This window comes from Natrix helvetica (assembly GCF_964273705.1).
Source record: "Natrix helvetica genome assembly, chromosome: 2".
Taxonomy (NCBI): Eukaryota; Metazoa; Chordata; class Lepidosauria; order Squamata; family Natricidae; genus Natrix; species Natrix helvetica.
In genome coordinates, this window is record NC_138552.1 from 223,448,886 (window position 1) to 223,467,194 (window position 18,309).

Here is an 18,309-nt window from a genome sequence, read left to right on the forward strand (position 1 = left end):
TTAGGATCTTCTCCAGTTTCATTTTCTCTTTTTTCTAACCATTGTATTTAACAATTGAAGTCAGAGTTATAAGTAAATGACTATAACTGTACAAATTCTCTTTTTTCTAACCATCGTATTTAACAATTGAAGTCAGAGTTATAAGTAAATGACTATAACTGTACAAATAATTTATCTGCCATGTACAATATGTATTACAAATAAAGGCAAATATATGTGTCCTAGGAAGCCACACCCAAACAGGCACCATATAAATAAGATGCATAGAATAGCCTAAAGTACATATTCCAGTAGAGAGAAGTTCCTTGAAGAGGTGCTCCAGCACAAACCCAAAAACTCAGAAGACTAAACCTCTGGTCCTGGTGACTGACCCAGATTGGATCCTGTATATATGTATTGTTTTCTAGGCAATAATTAAGGACTTGGGGGCTGTTATTTAGTCTTATGAAATTCCGCAGCTTTATAGGAAGCTTTCTGATCATGCTATAAAATCACTGAAAATAATAGAGCTATATTTTTTCTCGCCAATTTTTTTCTGTTTGGTTTTAGTGGGCATAGCAACCTTCTAGGACAGTGATGGCAAACCTTGTTGGCACCAAATTGCCTAAACCAGAACATGTGTGTGCACCAGAGCCCCCAAAACTCAACCAGCTGGTTGGCCCACGCATGCGCACCAGCCAACTGTTCTTTGAGTTTCTGGGGCTCTGGCGCTCATGCGCGTTCCGTTTTGGGCACTCGGTGCCGAAAAGTTTCGCCATCACTGCCATATTACTTTCAGCAGGAATTTGTGGGGGAGAGTCCTTGGGAAGGGAGCTATAGTTATGCCAAAATTATCCCTTCCTGATCTGGAATCTAAACTACTACTTGTAGAGTCATTGCTAATTTACAGCTTAAAGTCTAAAGATGAGGCAGACTGTGCTTATCTTTTTTTAAAAAAAAAATGGCATAAATCTAATGAGATCACCTTCTATATAATAACTTATAAATGTTACTAAATGTTGATGTTGCTCTTTATCTCCCTAAAGTATCTCCTACCTGTCTAATATATTGATCTTTTCTTTCTTCTCTCTTGTTGTTTAAGAGAGAGAGATGAGTTAATGGCAGCACTTTCTACAATAAGAAGAAACTTGAATGATATGCAACAGAGGGAATACAGCGCTTATGAACAAGTGAAACAAGCAGTACACATGAGTGAAGAAGCTAATTTGGAAAAAACCAAGGTAAAATTGTGCAAAGACACAATAGTTTAGGTATCTGAAATTTTATCTACCATTTACAATATGCAAGAATGCTGAAAGTAATGCCCTGTTTATGTGCCTTTGAGAGGCATCTTGCTTGACTACTTTAGGCTTTGAATGCTTGATTTAATGGACTCTGCCCTAATCCATTAATATCTTTGATGATGTTTGGTGAATAGTACTAATTGGTCCATGTACTAAAGAAAAATTACTTTGCTGCCTAGACTCCTTTCTATTATTAGACTGACTTTCAAATAAATGTTTGAGATGTTCTATCTATCCACAAATACACCTCTCATTCCTCACCAGGATCTCTTATCGTGATAAAGAGGTAATCCTATGTAGGTATGATGTAACTCCTTATACCTATAGGAAGCGGTTTAGGTGTGGCAGATATGAAGGGTTTTATGAATTATGGACAAGACCCAGGTAGAAAATGGTTGTGGCCAGATTCTTTGCTCAAAGGAGCAAAGAAAAAAGTGATAGAAGTAATTTTAAAACAGATTCTGCATGTATTTCCTACCAAAGTGAGATTTTGGGTGCAGGAACACACACATATTTCTCCCAGGAACAGGCCGAAGGCCTTTCCTTTAAAAATTATCTCTCTTTCTGGGATTTCAGCAGGGTGGAGAGAGAGGCTAAGAAGGGACACTTCTTGTTTCATGAAAAAGAGACACCAGGTGATTTGTATTTTTTTACACTGGCAAGATTTGTAATAAATTAGATTTAGCATATCTGTTTTTTGTTTTATGTACCTGGTAAGGCAAGGTACATATTCCATTACTTTAGAATAGATGTTCTTTTTAACCAAAGGTTGCTGTGGAGCAGTGACGTGCAGTCAGGTGAGGCAAGTGAGGCACAGCCTCCCCACTCTCATCATGAAAAAAAAAAAGTAAAAGGAAAAAGCTGAGCTAGTTGCTGCCTCACCGTGGATGACTCTGCTTAACCTCACTGGTGCTCTCCCTCCCCAAGTGTAGTGACTTCCTCCCCAGGCCCCCATTCATTGCTCTCTCTCACACACACAGCTGGATAAAACTATATAAAAATCTAGCCCAGCTTCACTGATTACAAGTTTGAAAAGGCAACGTAGCTCCACCTGCAATCAAACTACACTTGGGGAGGGAGAGCACAAGCGAGCACTGAGGAGACCACAGGAGGAGGCAGGAAGCCAGGCAAAGAGCCATGCCGAGCCTCTTTCTTTTGGAAGACTCGGCTCGGCTCCCCTCCGGCTTTTCTGCCTCTCCTCTCACCCCAGCCTGCCAGCAGGAGGTGGTGGGTGGGCTTTATTGTGTTCCAGGCATTTCCCACCCAGACAGCAGGCTGCATTTGCAATGGTGGAGGTGTTTGGGAAAGGCAGCAGGGGAATGGGGTGGTGGTGGTAGAGGAGCTGCTTTCAAGCCACTGGAAAAGATATCCAATCCAACTTTTGTGTGTGTGTGGGGGGGGTTGTTTGAGAGTGAGTGAGAGAGTTGAGAGTGAGTGAGAGAGGGAAGGGGTAGGAGAGATAGTCCAATCCAACTTCTGTGTGTGTGTGTGTGTGTGTGTGTGTGTGTTTGAGAGAGGGGGAGGAAGGGAGAGAGGGAGGAAGGAGGGGAAGGAGAAGAAAAAGAAAAAGAAAGAAGGAGCAAAGGAGAAAAACAAATGCTGTCGCTTTAAATTGGAACTGAGCATGCCTGGCTCTAGAATTCTGGGAGTTGAAGTCCACAAGTCTAAAAATATTTGAAACCCAGCACTGTGTCAGTGCCTCACCAGTCATAAACCTCACCGCACGTCACTGCTGTGGAGTTGGATGGCTCATTGTTTTGATAAAAAATATTTCGTAACGCCCTTAAAATTATATGGTTTAACCATTTCTAAAGTACGATATGTGGTTCTGGGTGCTGCACTTCAAAAGGTAAATAGTAGAACTAGAAAAATGGCAGAAAAGGGCAACCAAACTTGATCAGTGGGGCCTTTAACTTGGAAAATATGTGAAAGCTGTAGATGTGATTGAGGTGATTGAACTCACGCAAGACGTGGAGAAAATGGATGAGGAATCCGGGTCCATAATAAAACTGGAAGGCACTTAAGACAAGTCTAGGCATTTACAAAGAGTTCTCGACTGACACATCATTTAGCGACTATTTGAAGTTACAGCAGCATTGAAACAAGTGACTTGCAAGTGTCACAGCAACCCCACAGTCACGAGATCAAAATTTGGCAACCAGCCTGTGCTTACAATGGTCCCAGGGCCATGTGATGACCATTTGTGACTTTCCCAGCCAATGTTTGATATGCAAAGTCAATGGGGAAAGCTGGATTTGCTTAATGACCACACAATTTGCTAAACGGCTGCAGTGATTCGCTTAACCACTAGGGCAAAAAAAGGCTGTAAAATCAGACTCACTTACCGAACACTTCACTTAAGCAATGGAAATTCTAGGTCCCAATTGTGGTCACATGTCAAAGACTACCTGTATTCATACTGCCTATGGCTACTAATTGGAATGGCATGAGCTAGATCTCAGATACCCTTTTCTCTACTCCCTCTCCCATTTATGGTTTGTCAGAAAGAGGAAGAGTTGGAATAGCTGCATTTTTTTTTAATGCCAGTGACCTGTTCGCTTAGAAGTGAATTTTCTCTCCCCTCAGTTTCAAGAACTTAGTGGGAGTTATACTTTTAAGTTTTCATACCTTGCACTGAAAATGGTGCTATGTAAACAATATTGAAGAGCTTTTCTAATGTAAGTTGAAAAGCTTGTTTTAGAGGACTCTTGCTTTAGATTGATTTATTACCTTGGTAAGTAGTGCCATCTGCTGTGTAATTAGTATATTGCATCTAGTTGAAAGGAATTTGTGTTGGAAGAAAAGATTTTTGTAAGGAACCAAACTGTATTCTGCAAATGGAATTCAAGTACCAGTATACTCTGAAAGAATCCAGTTAGCTTCAGTTCTAGGAATAGTAATATGACAATATCATTAATTAACTTCAATAATTTCAGGAGTTACCCAATAGTGGCAAATCATAAGTTTTTTTTGTAATATTTACAACATTCTTTAAAATAATAACATTTCTTATTCCTATCACTTTAACAAGAATTTAATATGCAGGGAAAGTTGTTTAAGTAAGCACTGCACCTGTGTAAGCAGAGTGCTTGTGCATATATTCTTCATTTTCAGAGTTGAGCCGATATATTTGGGTAAACTAGAATCACTAGGCCTATGATAATTTATATTTAATTAGTATCTGTAGACCACAGAGGGTTAAAAAAAACAATATATATATATAGAAATATGTTTTTAAGGGGGCAATTTTGTTTCTCACCAATTTACCTATCAAATTTCTTGTTTTAATATCAATAAAGAAAATAGGAAATTTCATCACCTCAGCATACTCTTTCTCTGTTACCTTAACTTACCCCACAGGATTGTTGTTGTTGGGGAAAATTGGAGAAAAGCATACTTTTGTATGTCACCTTTTGCTCCTGGAGCAAAATTGGGATAAAAGTCTAGAAAATACATTAATAATATTAAAAATATTTTTACAGATTAAGTCTTGCAAAATCAAAATAGAAAAAACAATGCTGTAAAGTCTGTTAATGACAATGATTAATGAAAGCAATATTTTGTAGAGAGTTTACGGTCAAATATCAAGAGTAGATTTACTTTTTTTAAGGCTGATTATGTTTCAAACTGGACCCGTGAAATAACTGCCTATCTAATAATATTTCACATAAGAAAATAACGTTTAAATTGAGTAATTTAGTCAATTTGGTTTCAAATTGGAAGAAATTATATGCTTGAAAAGTATAATAATGATAAGATGAGTTAAAGTAAGTACATTTACATCTGTATGTAAAAATATACAACGTTACTCATTTTCATCATATGATATGTACTTCAAAATGTGAAATCAGAATATTTATGGTGAAATGTTAATAGGTATTTAGGACAAACACATCCAGCATTACCACTGAATTAGGTTCCATTCATTTAAGAGTGACACATTGTTTTGTGGATGTTGAAAGTGTATTGTATAATTATAAATTTATATACAGTATGCATCTTTATATATTAGTAAGAACAAACTTAAATTTAAATGAATTTTTAATTTCATTTTTCTCCAAAATTTAATTTTTGCCATATATATATATATATATATATATATATATATATATATATATATATATATATATATATATATATATATATATATATATATATATATATATATATATATATATATATATATATATATATATATATATATATATATATATATATATATATATAAAATTTGGTTCTACAAATATTAGAGTGGTATTCATCATCTCCACAGGCTTTAATTCAATGTGAACAGCTTAAAAATGAAATGGAGAGACAGAAAGATCGCCTTGAAAAAGAATTAGCGCTTCAGCTAGATAAGAGAACTGGAGAGCGCGAAGCAGTTCGTGAAGAAATGAAGAAAGAAAAAGAAAACCTGTCATCACTGGTATTTTCCTATCTTTTAATTACTTTGGAACATAAACAATTTTGGAATCTGTTTGTTGTTTTTTAATAGGTATTACATTCATGAATTTTTGTTGGAAACAATGTGTACTTATGCAACTCTAAAAAGTTAAAAAAATAGAAAAAACACTGTTCTAAATACTTGAACTATTTGATTATATGTTTAAATAGTTTCACTTAGCTCCAAAATATTCTCATGTGTATCTACATTTCTTGTATACAAATTTGTTTCTATGAAATGGTTTAAGGAAGTTTTAAATGAAGCATGGAATATGCAGAGTTACCTACTGCTATTGTTTTATTATTTGAGGAATATGTAATCCTTACTCATTAATTTGGATATGCTTTTTTCAGGTTTGCATTTAAAAATATAATAGGGAACAGATAGCAAAAGAGGAAAGTAAACGTACAAACAATGGGAAAGAATAAAGTAGATGTAATGTGTCTTTAAACTCATGTAAAATAGTTTTTTTTTTTCATTTGCTTTATGGTAGAAGAATTGCCTTGGCCATTCTGCTAATTTGCTAATCCATGGTGAGCGGCCAAGAGTCATTTTGAAATTGGAATTCAAATTGGAATAAGCCTAGAAATTTGATAATTGAAAATAACTTAAATTGTGGCTTCAGAACTCTTCTCAGATTTGTCTATGGAGATTCTCAGTCATCCAGGTCATAGTTGTTCCAAAGGTGCTTTTTCAAGAGACAACCGGAGTTTCTTGTTTTCTTTGAAAACGTTTTGCTTCTCATCCAAGAAGCTTCTTCAGCTCTGAGTGGATGGTGGGGAATGGAAGGATTTATACTACTTGCAGACAACTGGTTATTTGCATTGTTTTAGAGAGTTGTTGAGGCCACTTGGAGAGAAAGTACAATTGCCTCTTGAAAAAGCACCTTTGGGTCTTCTCAGATTTCTTCGACTGAAATTCAATGGCATTGGCTTATTGTAAACATGAAAGTTGGAAAACAAAAGTTGGAAAAATGCTGGAAATCCCAGCCTCATTATCTACCAGATCCAGTAGCCCTCAAATAAAAGCAATTTCAAAAAAAATTCTAAAATTTGCCTCTACCTTTAAAAACCTGCAACAATAGACAGTGAAGAACATCTACTGACTATGGGGAGGAGTATTGGAGGAACACTAATGACTATATCAGAGCAAGAAAAGTGTAAGTGTAGTGAAAATATAGAAAATGGAAAAAATGTTCAAGGAGTTTATTACAATTAGAGCACTATTATGATGGCTTCATGTCTCCTGGCAATTGAGAGCTGTTGCATACAGACTACTTTTTAGAATTCTAGTTTTAATGCCAAAATTTTTGTGAAGCAAAATACTTTTGAGTCCATCAATATTGTCCAAATTACTCCTCTTTGAACCAGCCAAGACAGGTGTTTTGGAAGATGAGTTTGGCAGTGATCATAGAGTAACTAAGTGAAGGCTTAGTCAATATAAAGGAGCATATAGATCAAACAGTTGATCAAATCTTGGTTATAAATTATTATTTATAACTGTCTCACTGGTGGTCATTTGCTAATTTGACTCACAGTATAGTCTTGGTGTTGAAAGCTCATTGGAATAATGTGTTTGCATACAGAAATCCAGAGAGAAAAATAGATTAGATGCAAAATTATAATAACAAAGTGTGTCATTAGGCTGAATGATTGTAATAACTGGTGGTGGTGGTGGATAAAGGTAGTTAATATAAAATGTAATAATTTTATCTATGAAACAAGTGAGTCAGAGAAAGATGTGGCAAGTTAAGATAAAGGTACCGGGATAAATTGGAAATGGTGTTTGGTAGAATCATGGAAAACTATCTCCGTGGTTCATATCACAGCAGTTTATCCATAAAGCAAATATATAAAATGCTCACTCTCTAAAAATAAAAAGAACTACCATGTAAGCAAATTACATGTAATCAGATTACTTGAGTCAATTTCTTAAACTAAATCAAAGTGTTGAGATTTGAGAAAGGTAGCAAATAAACAAAAGACTGGCTAAAGAAAGATGGCAAAATTTAACTTTGTTATGGCAGCATTTTATCAATCCCCCCCTCCCCCGCAAGATTCTTGATTGATCATTCTGAACATTTCCAGTGTTTATATGCTTGGAGGGTAGTGGTTGTTAGCAAAATTTTGGCCTATATATTTGTTATCTGTTTGGTTTGTTCAACAGAAAGAAAGTTATCTTTCCTTTGATGTTTACAGAGAATACAAATAATAATAATCAAGCCTTTTGTTTTGATAATAGCAATAGCACTTATACTTATATACCACTTCACAGTGCTTTATAGCCCTCTCTAAGCAGTTTACAGAGTCAGCGTATTGCCCTCAACAATCTGGGTCCTCATTTTACCCACCTCAGAAGGATGGAAGGCTGAGTCAACCTTAGCCAGTAAGACTCGAACTGCTGGTCACCAGAAATAGCCTGCAGTACTACATTCTAACCATTGCGCCACCACGGCTCTTATGCACTAACTTTTCCCAACTGAAATGTCATGTCTTAAACAACATGGAACGAGGTTGCTTGGCTGTTATTAGGCAAGCATATGGCACTGAAAGACATGTCAACAGGAAGCCAACACAACAGAGCTCGACTATAAGAGGTTCATAGTAAAATCAAGAGGGTTAAACCTTAATAAGCACTTTATTAATATGATTATTATTAATATTAATAATATACTAACATACTAATTCAGGTATCAGGACCCTAATATGCCAATACTAAACATAACCCCTAAATACTCTTACCATGACTGACATTGCAAAAATTTGCTTCTACTAGTTCTTAGCCTTTTAGTGAGATGTGCAAGGACCATGCAATCCCATGAACCATTTATGAATTGAATTCAAGCATTGACATCTATTAATTAGCTCTAAATTACAGATAATTAGATAGCTAAATAAAATAATAATAATCTACTCTTAACCCATGATAGGGAAGAAGTGTTTGGTTTTTTAAAAATCTTATGTACTATGCAATCTGGAAATGACACGTACTTGTAAGCATATTAACTTTTGTTAAATTTTGATTTATAGTTAATTTATTGTATTTTTAATTTTAAAATTTCCCTTAAGTAATAGAGTTGCAAAGTATTTACCATTTTGAAAATCTCATTATTTTAAATGTAGTTCCAGTATTTGATTTCACATTATTAAAACATGTTTTGATTTGTAATTATTATTATAATATTTATTTACCTTCATTATAGTACAGATAATAGATTCTACATTAAATATTCTTATATTGGGCCACTAAAATTTTTGATATGTCTTCTGGATATTCATTTTGTTATTTATACAACAGGTAAAATTATGACAATCCCATTAAAATAATGATTTCCCATTTCATTTTTAATGAATTTATCACAATTTTTCTCAGACAGAGCAATTGACCTAATAATAGCTAAATGAAGGATGGCATTATCACCAGGTAATGTCTTTATCTTTTATTTTAGGTAATGTCTTTATCTCAGAATGTTGCTGGTCTGGAGTCTCAGATTGACAGGATTACAAGGGAAAAGATCTTCCTAACCAATCAGCTGGAAGAAGCTCAGAACCACCATTCTTCTCGTGAAATGGAGATCAATAAGGTAGAATAGTTTTTGAAAATACAGAAGAGGCAGTTTTCACCAGCTCCCATTTTGACTGTATAAATTAACTTTAATTAACAGCTTAGAGTCATTTGAACTACGACAAATAAATTTGATATTTAAATAAATAACTGATGCAGCGAGGGCAGTTGAACTTTGCCAGCATAAAGGAGAAGCAGCAGAGGATTTACAGTCAGTCAATAAATGGCTTTGCAAATAAGTGCCAAATAAAAACTAAAAACCTAAACTTATTGTCGGTACAGTAGCATTACAATATTTTATGTGGTCAGCAACTGAATAAGAATTCAGTTTCAAAAGTCTTCAATTTCAAGAAAATGGTTGATGAAACAAAGTTGGTATCAACATACAGCCCATGTCAAGAGTCTGTCCTGATAAGACCCTTCATCTGAATGTTGGTTCTGGTATATTGTTACAATGTGGATTGACAGCAAAGCAGAATGTTGACTGCACTACATGCAATGGGCTTTTTAGTTTATTGTATTCCTGAATTTGCCTTAGCATTAACAAGTGTAAAAGTTATATTTCAACAAATTTCTTAAGTTTCTTTTACTTGGACGCTAAAAATGTAGGATCATTTTCATTGTGTGCAATGAAAGATTACCAGTAATTATTATAATTATTAAGATGCATGTCTACTTTTTCTGTTGATTTATAGTTCTTTTTAGAGATAAACTTTACTCGTTAAATTTTGACCTTTAAAGAGTAGCCTTCCTATTTTAATACATTCTAAGTACAGCTTCCTACTTCCTGATAATGAAAGGGGCTAATTTTGTGAGGAAAAAGTGTTTCTTACCTATTGGCTTTTCTATTAATATTTTAAAAATTAACTCCTATTATTCAGCATTTATTTTACTGTGATGGACAAACATTGCTGAAATTGCAGGCACTGGATTAGTCTATTTCATAGAGTCTGAGGAGAGCTAATGATTTAAATAGCAAAGAGAAGAAGATTCCAGCGAAGAATAAATCAACACTTTGAAGTCTAATGCCTGAGATTTTTTTTAAAAGTGAGATCATTTATTGTTATTCATTGTCCGGATCAGTGTTTATCAGTCTTGGCAAATTTAAAATGTATGCACTTCAACTCCTAGAATTCCCCAGTCAACTATGCTGACTACCATGGGGAATTCTGGGAATTGAAGTCCACCTACCTTAAATTTGCCAAAGCTGGAAAACACTAATCTGGGTAAAAGATTTGTACTTTCCTCAAAATATAAACCCTAATTTAAGTTAAAAATAGCCAATTTGCACCGATCCTATATGATTCGATCACAATTCATTTATCTGGTCACCGAAGCCCCTGAGATTATTTTTTCTAAATTTGGCATAAAAATTGTGATTTTCAGTGATACGGTTTTTGCCCTTTTTGTTGAATTAAACAGGTTAAGTAAATGACAAACCATTTTATGTAAATCACCTAAAGCCTCCTAATTAATCAAGGGAACAACATTTCAGCCCTATCAATCAGTGATAATGTCACCGTATACTTCCATACAGTCCTGAAAATCTTAGATACCTATTTTGAAAAAGGAAGATCCCCAGAGAAAGAGAAGTTGCTCAGCTCAGAGTTATATGGTACAAGTATACAAGTTTCCAGAAACAAAAATTAGAATTCTAGTCTCTGTATCTTGATGATGTATGAAATATTTATGAATTCTCCTTGTTTTCAAAAAGTGCCCCATTCCATCACCTCCCCCCCACCCTGGAAAATGTTTTGAAGTAAATATTTTCTTGTTGGGTTGAGGATAGGAGTGGGGCGAAGGAATTGCTGTTATATTGGGATAAAATGTGAAATAGTAATCATTATTTTTCCAGTAACATTACAATATAATTCCTTCAACATAGTGATGGGATGTCATCCTGGTGCCTCATAAATAGGAATATGTTCTCCCCTCTTTCCGTCTATTACTCCTAAAAGTAACTGAATAATTAAGTAAATCTCATTGCCTATGGATTATGCTTGTATAATATCTATGTTTCTGGAATTGATTTAGGTGGATATATTTTGGCTTAAACAGCAACAGTGAATGCAATTTGGTGGCTATATGGCCATTAACAAAAAGGGAGAGGGAGAGGGAGAGGGAGAGAGAGAGAGAGAGAGAGAGAGTGAGACTAGGCACAACCCCCCATTTTTTCAATGCTTTTTTTGCCCGCCCCATGCTCCAGAGGCTTTATAGGAGCCTGGGGAGGGCGAAAACAGCCTTCCCCGTCCCTCCGGAGGCTTCAGGAGCTTCCCTGAAGCCTCCAGAGAGCAAAAAACCGGCCCTATGGGCAAACCGGAAGTTCGGGAAACGACTTCCAGTTTGCTCATAGGGCTGGTTTAAGCCCTCCGGAGCCTTCAGAGCCCTTTCGGAGGCTTCCCTGAAGGCTCCAGAAGACGAAAAATAACCCAACAGACAAACCAGAAGTCACTTCCGGTTTGCTCATAGGGCCGTTTTTAGTCCTCCAGAAACTTCAGGGACCTTCAGGAGGCTTCCCTGAAGGCTCCGGGAGCAAAGCGGAAGTCCGTTCCTGAACTTCAGGTTTGCCCATAGGGCTGGTTTTTTTGCTCTCTGGAGGCTTCAAGGAAGGTCCTGAAGCCTCCGGAGGGCCTCCGGGGGGGGGAGGCTGTTTTGCCCTCCCCAGGCTCCTATAAAGTCTCTGGAGCCTGGGGAGGGTGAAAAATGGCTTTTAAAAAGGGTGAACTCAGCTGGCCACCATGTGCATGCACGCTGGCCAGCTGACAGGGTAACGCATGGCGTGCCCTGACAAACGGCTCCACATGCCACAGGTTCACTATCCCGGCTCTAAAGCATCATTTTAAAAAATAGGAGTAGCATATAAAAACTTTACAGAATTCAGTGCAAATGATGAAATAATAAATATAGTCACTAGAGGGCATCAAAAGTTTTCCTCTAAACAAATTTTACTTTGTGGAGTCCTGAAACTGCAGGATGTTATCTTTTTGAACTAACAGGTGTGTGGAGAAATACGTTACGAATTGAATCAGACAAAAATGAAGAAGGATGAAGCCGAAAAGGAGCACAGGGAGTATAGGACAAAAACAATAAGGGAACTTGAAATTAAAGATCAGGTAAGAGAGAATACTCTATCAAAGCTCTCTATATTTACAAATTCTCTATATTTGTAGAAAAATGGGGCTTTCCTTCCTAATAAGTATTTTGAGAAGGTCCTTATGAGAATAAATCAATTTATTATATTTTAGTACTAATACAATGTTTTATGATAAGAGATTTTTCCCCCTCCAGTCTTAACATACTTTTTCACGTATGCATGAACAGACATTGTCTATGTGTATGTGTCTATTCTGTGATATTAACTTAGTCATTTGTTGTATGTAAAAAATTAACACAGAATATCTAACCGATTTCTGAACAGTTTGCATTCTAAAAGCATTAAGTAAATTTTATTTTTGTATTCTAAAGTTAGTAAAAATTCTAAATTAGACAAATAATTGCTGATTAATATCAGATATTTATAAGACTTTCTTGTTTGCTGTCTCATACAAAGTAAGTTATTAATATTGGTATAAACTAGTTATACATGAAAAAGTTGAACTCTGTATACATTTGTATGAATTGTTGAAAACCTATGGAACCCTGTATTAAGCATAACGTCTATACATAAAAGAAACTCGGAGATATTCACTCAAAAATGAAATGTGATTTAATAAAGAGAATGGAATATTTAATTGTTTGAATTACTTTTTTTTTCAAAATGATCATATTATTATCATTTAAAACAGGCGTTGTTCTTTTACACCTTTTGTGGTATTTATGAAATGAAATTAAACTACAAAGCAGGACCTTTTCTTTTCTCTTCAACAGTGTTTTTGGATTCTTACTTTCAGCTGTGTCCAGTAGCAAGCACTTTCAAATCACCCAAATGAGAGCATACAATATTCAGGCATTTTACTGCTTACTGCAACTTACTGCATAGCATAGGCTTCTAAAAGCTTTCCCATAGTCTTCTAGAAGATTTCCCCAAAAGCTTTGTGGTGGGGCTGAAATGGATTGCAAGAGGGGGTTAGTTAAAATTGAATGCATCAAGCAGAACTAAGGTACAATCTAAGGGAGCAGTCACTTCAAACCAGTACAGTATTTCAGAAGTTTGTCAAAACCTCCACAAGGCCTAGTGGGGCACAAATAAAAGAGTTTAATCTTCTTTATTAAGATAAAGTGAATAGTTTTAGAAATATGAGAAACGCATTTGAATGGCATGCAAACATACTGATTAATTTTTGGATGAAAGGTTAAAAAAACAGTTACAAATTAACAATTGAAGAATTTCTTTTCCAGGCCATGGTATTATCAGCAAGTGGTAATGATAATAAATATACTGTATAGGACACAATATATTCACGTTGTACAGAGTGCTGCATAGTGCACACAGGTATATATATATATATATATATATATATATATATATATATATATATATATATATATATATATATATATATATATATATATATATATATATATATATATGCATCATAATGGAAGTTGAAGGCTGTGCATGTCATGCACTGATATTACTGTTTCAGATGTGTTAGATATCCAAAATAAGAAATATTTCTTTCCTAAATGCCTCGGCATTATGAGGAGAGGAAAAACAGGGCTCTGTTGATATGGAAAAGGATCCTGTCCATTGTCCTTTAAAACAGCATTTGGTAAAATATGGTTTAGGTGTGACATAAATAATTTTCTAGTAAAAATGGCTGGATTTGTCTCAACTCCCCAAAAGTTTGTTATACGTTTTGAAGTAAGGTTTGTTCTGTTGCATTTCTTCATTCCTTGCTTGAAGTGGGCATGAACATCTTTTTGCATGCATATCCATTTTTCTCAATGTTTGGTGAAAAGAAAATGATGAAAAATGCATAATTAGGAGAAATTTATAAAATGTTCGTATTTATCTTTAAAAAGCTGTCACATTCTGTACCAATTAGAATTTTTGGAGCCTCTCTAAAGTAAACTCCATTTGGAATGCATTGTATTAATAATTGGAGATATGGGCAGAAGTAATGGAAGTCCATGGAAAGACATATTTACAACAAAAGAAATGACCTCTAATATTTCCATCTAAAACATAAAATGCTAGAATGTTGCCAAAACATATTTTTGCCTTTATTTACAGTCGCTTCTTTCTTTCTTTCTTTCTTTCTTTCTTTCTTTCTTTCTTTCTTTCTTTCTTTCTTTCTTTCTTTCTTTCTTTTATTGTAACATGCATAAACTTTCATTCTGAGAAGAATGGATAAAATGGAACTAAACATATCTATAGTTTTGCACGTGGGAAATACTCTAGGGAGATGCAGAATGGCATCAGCTACCCTCAGTGCATTGATCTAGGATGCTTTTGAAATGTTTTACCATTCTTGCAAGGATCTTCAAATATTTAGGACCAGCACAGCCAACTGAGCAATGATATAGTTTGATCTTAATTGAATAATGAAATCAATTAAGATCAAACTATATCACTGCTCAGTTGGCTGTGCTGGTTCTAACTATTCGAAAATCCTTGCAAGAATGGTAAAACATTTTTCTCCCTGCAACAAAATTGAATTTTAAATTTCAAAACAGAAATGGAACTGTGCCCCTCATTACATGTAATAAGAGTTTACATTATATGTAAGAAGAGCTGATGCAGCAACAGAACAATAGTGTTTTCCAATGCCTTTTTTCAGCTCCTTGCCTCTTCGTATTTGCAGCTTGAAGTGTCTGCCCTGCAATAGGACCAGCCTGTTTAGGACACAGTACTCAGAGACTCCATGTAAAACAATTCAGACCTCTACAGCCTAGACCTTCTCTGTTTTTAATTATTTCTATTGTTTGCCTGTGATTATATTTTTTCTAAATCCTCAGCTAATATAATTTTAAAGACTTTCTTGGGTTTAGCCTGAATAGGTTTTATACATCTGAACCGTGAATTATAAGCAGTTCCAAAATAGGTCTTGCTGCAAAAACTAAGGTCTAGATACCGGGCTTTGTCCAACAAAGTATGACCAAAGAAACTCCTTTCCCTTCCTCCTCATTTAAAACATTCATCAGCTTGAAGATGGTACCTCCTTGATCATGTAGGCAAGCTCAACTTTCTTTTTTTTTTCCCTATGGGGGTTTGCAGTCAGTGTGAACCTATAAGGAACCCAGACTTCAAGGTATTTTAGAGGTGAATATTTCCAAGCCTTTTATTATGGAATCTTAAGTTTTTTCTATAATAAAAAAGGATATAACAATTTTCAGAAAGCTGGAAAAGTTTTCTCCAGAGTGAAGCGAATTAAATTAATCAAAAGAACTGAAGAGAATTACTGTCTAATTCAGCCAGTGTCATTGTGTAGAGATCATTTTAGCAAGTGGACAATGACATTTGAATAAAGGAGTTCTTTACTCCCAACTCATAAAGGGTTTTAAGATTTAGCATTAATATTTTGAAATAGACCCATAGTTCAGAAATCATTTTACCTGAGCAATATACATTTAGCATTTTTACATCTGTACCTTTTTGGTAATTTCAGTTTTCAATTTTTCTACAAAGTCTATATATTATAGTAATCTAATCTGGAGATTAAGAGTCAAAATTATTGAGGTTAGTTGACTTTGCTAACTGAGATTCTGTCTGTAACACCTGAAATTGCCAAAAGATTTTCCATTAGCAAAAATGAAGGGGAGTTCTAAAAATGTAAATTGGTACATTAGTTCATTCTTTATGCATTGTCAGATGTAGACACCTCATCTTAACTAAATTCAATTCCGTGATTTGGCTTTGATCCAGTTCTATTCTGATCCCAGGCTTGATGGACCTGTATAAGTTCATGTTATCTGCATACTAATGATACCTAATTCGCTCAGTTATTTTTATATGTAAAGGTCCTTATTTAGTAATCACAATTGGGACTGATAATTTGGTCATTAAGCGAAGTGTCTGATAAGTAAAAGTGCAGCTGTGCTTATTATCTTATTTCAGCTTTACATACCTGAAAGGATCATAAATATTAAACGTTTGGTTGTAAAGTTTCTTTTTCATCACCATTGTAACTATGAACAGTTGCCAAACAAAGTAATCACTAAATGATGACTACCTGTACTACAATATAGCAACGAAGAAAAATTATGTAAAGATCCATTTAACATACATGATATGAATAAACAAATAGTCTTCTACCACTATAGTTCAAAATGAGTCATCTATTAAGTATGAAACTATTATAATGTGCTACCACAGATTTCAAACTTGAACAGTCTATCCAAAAAGAGCAAAATATGGTTGAATTAACAAATTCCAACTCAGATTATCCATCTAGACAACTAAGGAAGCTGTCTGCCAAATTTAGACTTGAAATTTAGATAATCATAGAATCAAAGGGCTGGAAGGGACATTGGAGGTCTTCTAGTCCAATCCCCTTCCCAAGGCAGAAGTTCTTTTACCATCCTGGACAAATAGTTATCTAATCTTTTCTTGAAAACTTCCAGCAATGGAGCAGCCAAAACTCTGGGAGCCAAGCTGTTACATTGATTAATCATTCTTACTGTCAGAAAATTCATTCTTATTTCCAGGTTGAAACTCTCTTTGAGAGCTTCTATCCATTGCTTGCTGCCATCAAGTGCTATAGAGAATACCACTGTCTTCCCTGTGGTAGCCCTTCAAGTATTGGAAGACTACTATCATGTGTTCGCTGTGCCTTCTGTTTATTAGATTAATCACACCCAGTTCCTTTAGCTGTTTTATTACATGATGTAGCCACAAGACTCCTTATCACCTTTGTTGCTCTTCTCTGCACTCTCTAATATGAACTCTAATATACCATAATATTTGCTATTATGTTGCAATCACTAGCTTGAGTTCTTGTCATTGGCAGGACACTTGTTCAAGAAAATACACTATAGTTGTTTTAATCCCCTAGTCCAGAAAACCATCACAAGCAGTCATAAATTGTCTCATTCAAGATAATTGGTCTAGATTCTTCCTAAAAGTGAGGCACTGAGGAATTCCTGGACTTAACAGCCAGTGTCCCAAAGGTGCTTTTTTCAAGAGGCAACTGGGCTTTTGGTTTTTCTTCGAATACGTTTCTCTTCTCATCCAAGAAGCTTCTTCAGCTGAGGTAAGAGCTGAAGAAGCTTCTTGGATGAGAAGTGAAATATTTTTGAAGAAAAACCAGAAAGTCCAGTTGTCTCTTGAAAAAAGCACCTTTGGGACAACCATGACCTGGATGACTGAAAATCTCCATAGACATTTAACAACCAGTGCTTTCTTACATGATATTATTCATAGAAGGGGTTTGAAAGTTGTTTAATAATTATGAAAAGTAAGTAAATGTGGGATAGAGCATTTGGAATAATAGATTTCATTTTGATAAGATTAAATATCTTATTTGGTTTTTTAAAATCAATTATTCAAATTCATATTTCAAAAGTTGTGGAAGATATTTTTATCTTCTTAAGCACTTATGTAGTCAAGAGATGAGCAGAACATACAATCTTCTTTTGTTAGTACTTATGACTAAAAATTATATATATATATTTCATGTAAGAGTGAAAGAGAAAAAAAACAGGTATCAATATATTTTTGTTGTTTTAAATTTTGAACAAAATCATTTATAATTTTAATTTATTTAAAATAAATACATTTTTCAAAACCTTAGCTTAATTGATTTACATTCTAGTATAAACTCTATTTTAGTGGAGGTTAAAATTAAAATTAAAATCAGTAGCAGATTTAAAAGCAAAACAATAAAAATATTTAAAGAACTCCTCTTCCTTCAACAAAGACTAGACCTGCCCTGAGTCCTTTTGGAGAAGGGCGGCATATAAATCCAAATAAACCTAAACCTAAATAAACCTAAACTAGCTATGATCAATTAATTTCCTTAATTCTTTCTTCAATTATTTGCCCTATACTTCTTGTTATAAATGTTGCTTAGTAACAAATATAACAGATAATCTGCTAATATTAATTCACTGATATATCTATATATTTATATCTGT

General features: G+C 34.7%; 1 protein-coding gene across 10 annotated transcripts in view; it reads left to right on the forward strand.

Annotated features, from left to right (window-relative positions):
- Nucleotides 1-18,309, forward strand: part of SDCCAG8 (SHH signaling and ciliogenesis regulator SDCCAG8) — a 117,443-nt gene that overhangs the window by 20,142 nt on the left and 78,992 nt on the right. For all 10 annotated transcript variants that reach the window (XR_014174613.1, XR_014174614.1, XM_081944061.1 and 7 more), the window contains 4 exons: nt 1,082-1,220; nt 5,557-5,709; nt 9,176-9,310; nt 12,288-12,404. Coding sequence is in view for 8 of the 10 variants with exons in the window: in XM_081944061.1 (XP_081800187.1) it covers nt 1,082-1,220; nt 5,557-5,709; nt 9,176-9,310; nt 12,288-12,404 (544 nt within the window). In the remaining 2 variants the exon portion in view is untranslated. The remainder of the gene's footprint in view (nt 1-1,081; nt 1,221-5,556; nt 5,710-9,175; nt 9,311-12,287; nt 12,405-18,309) is intronic.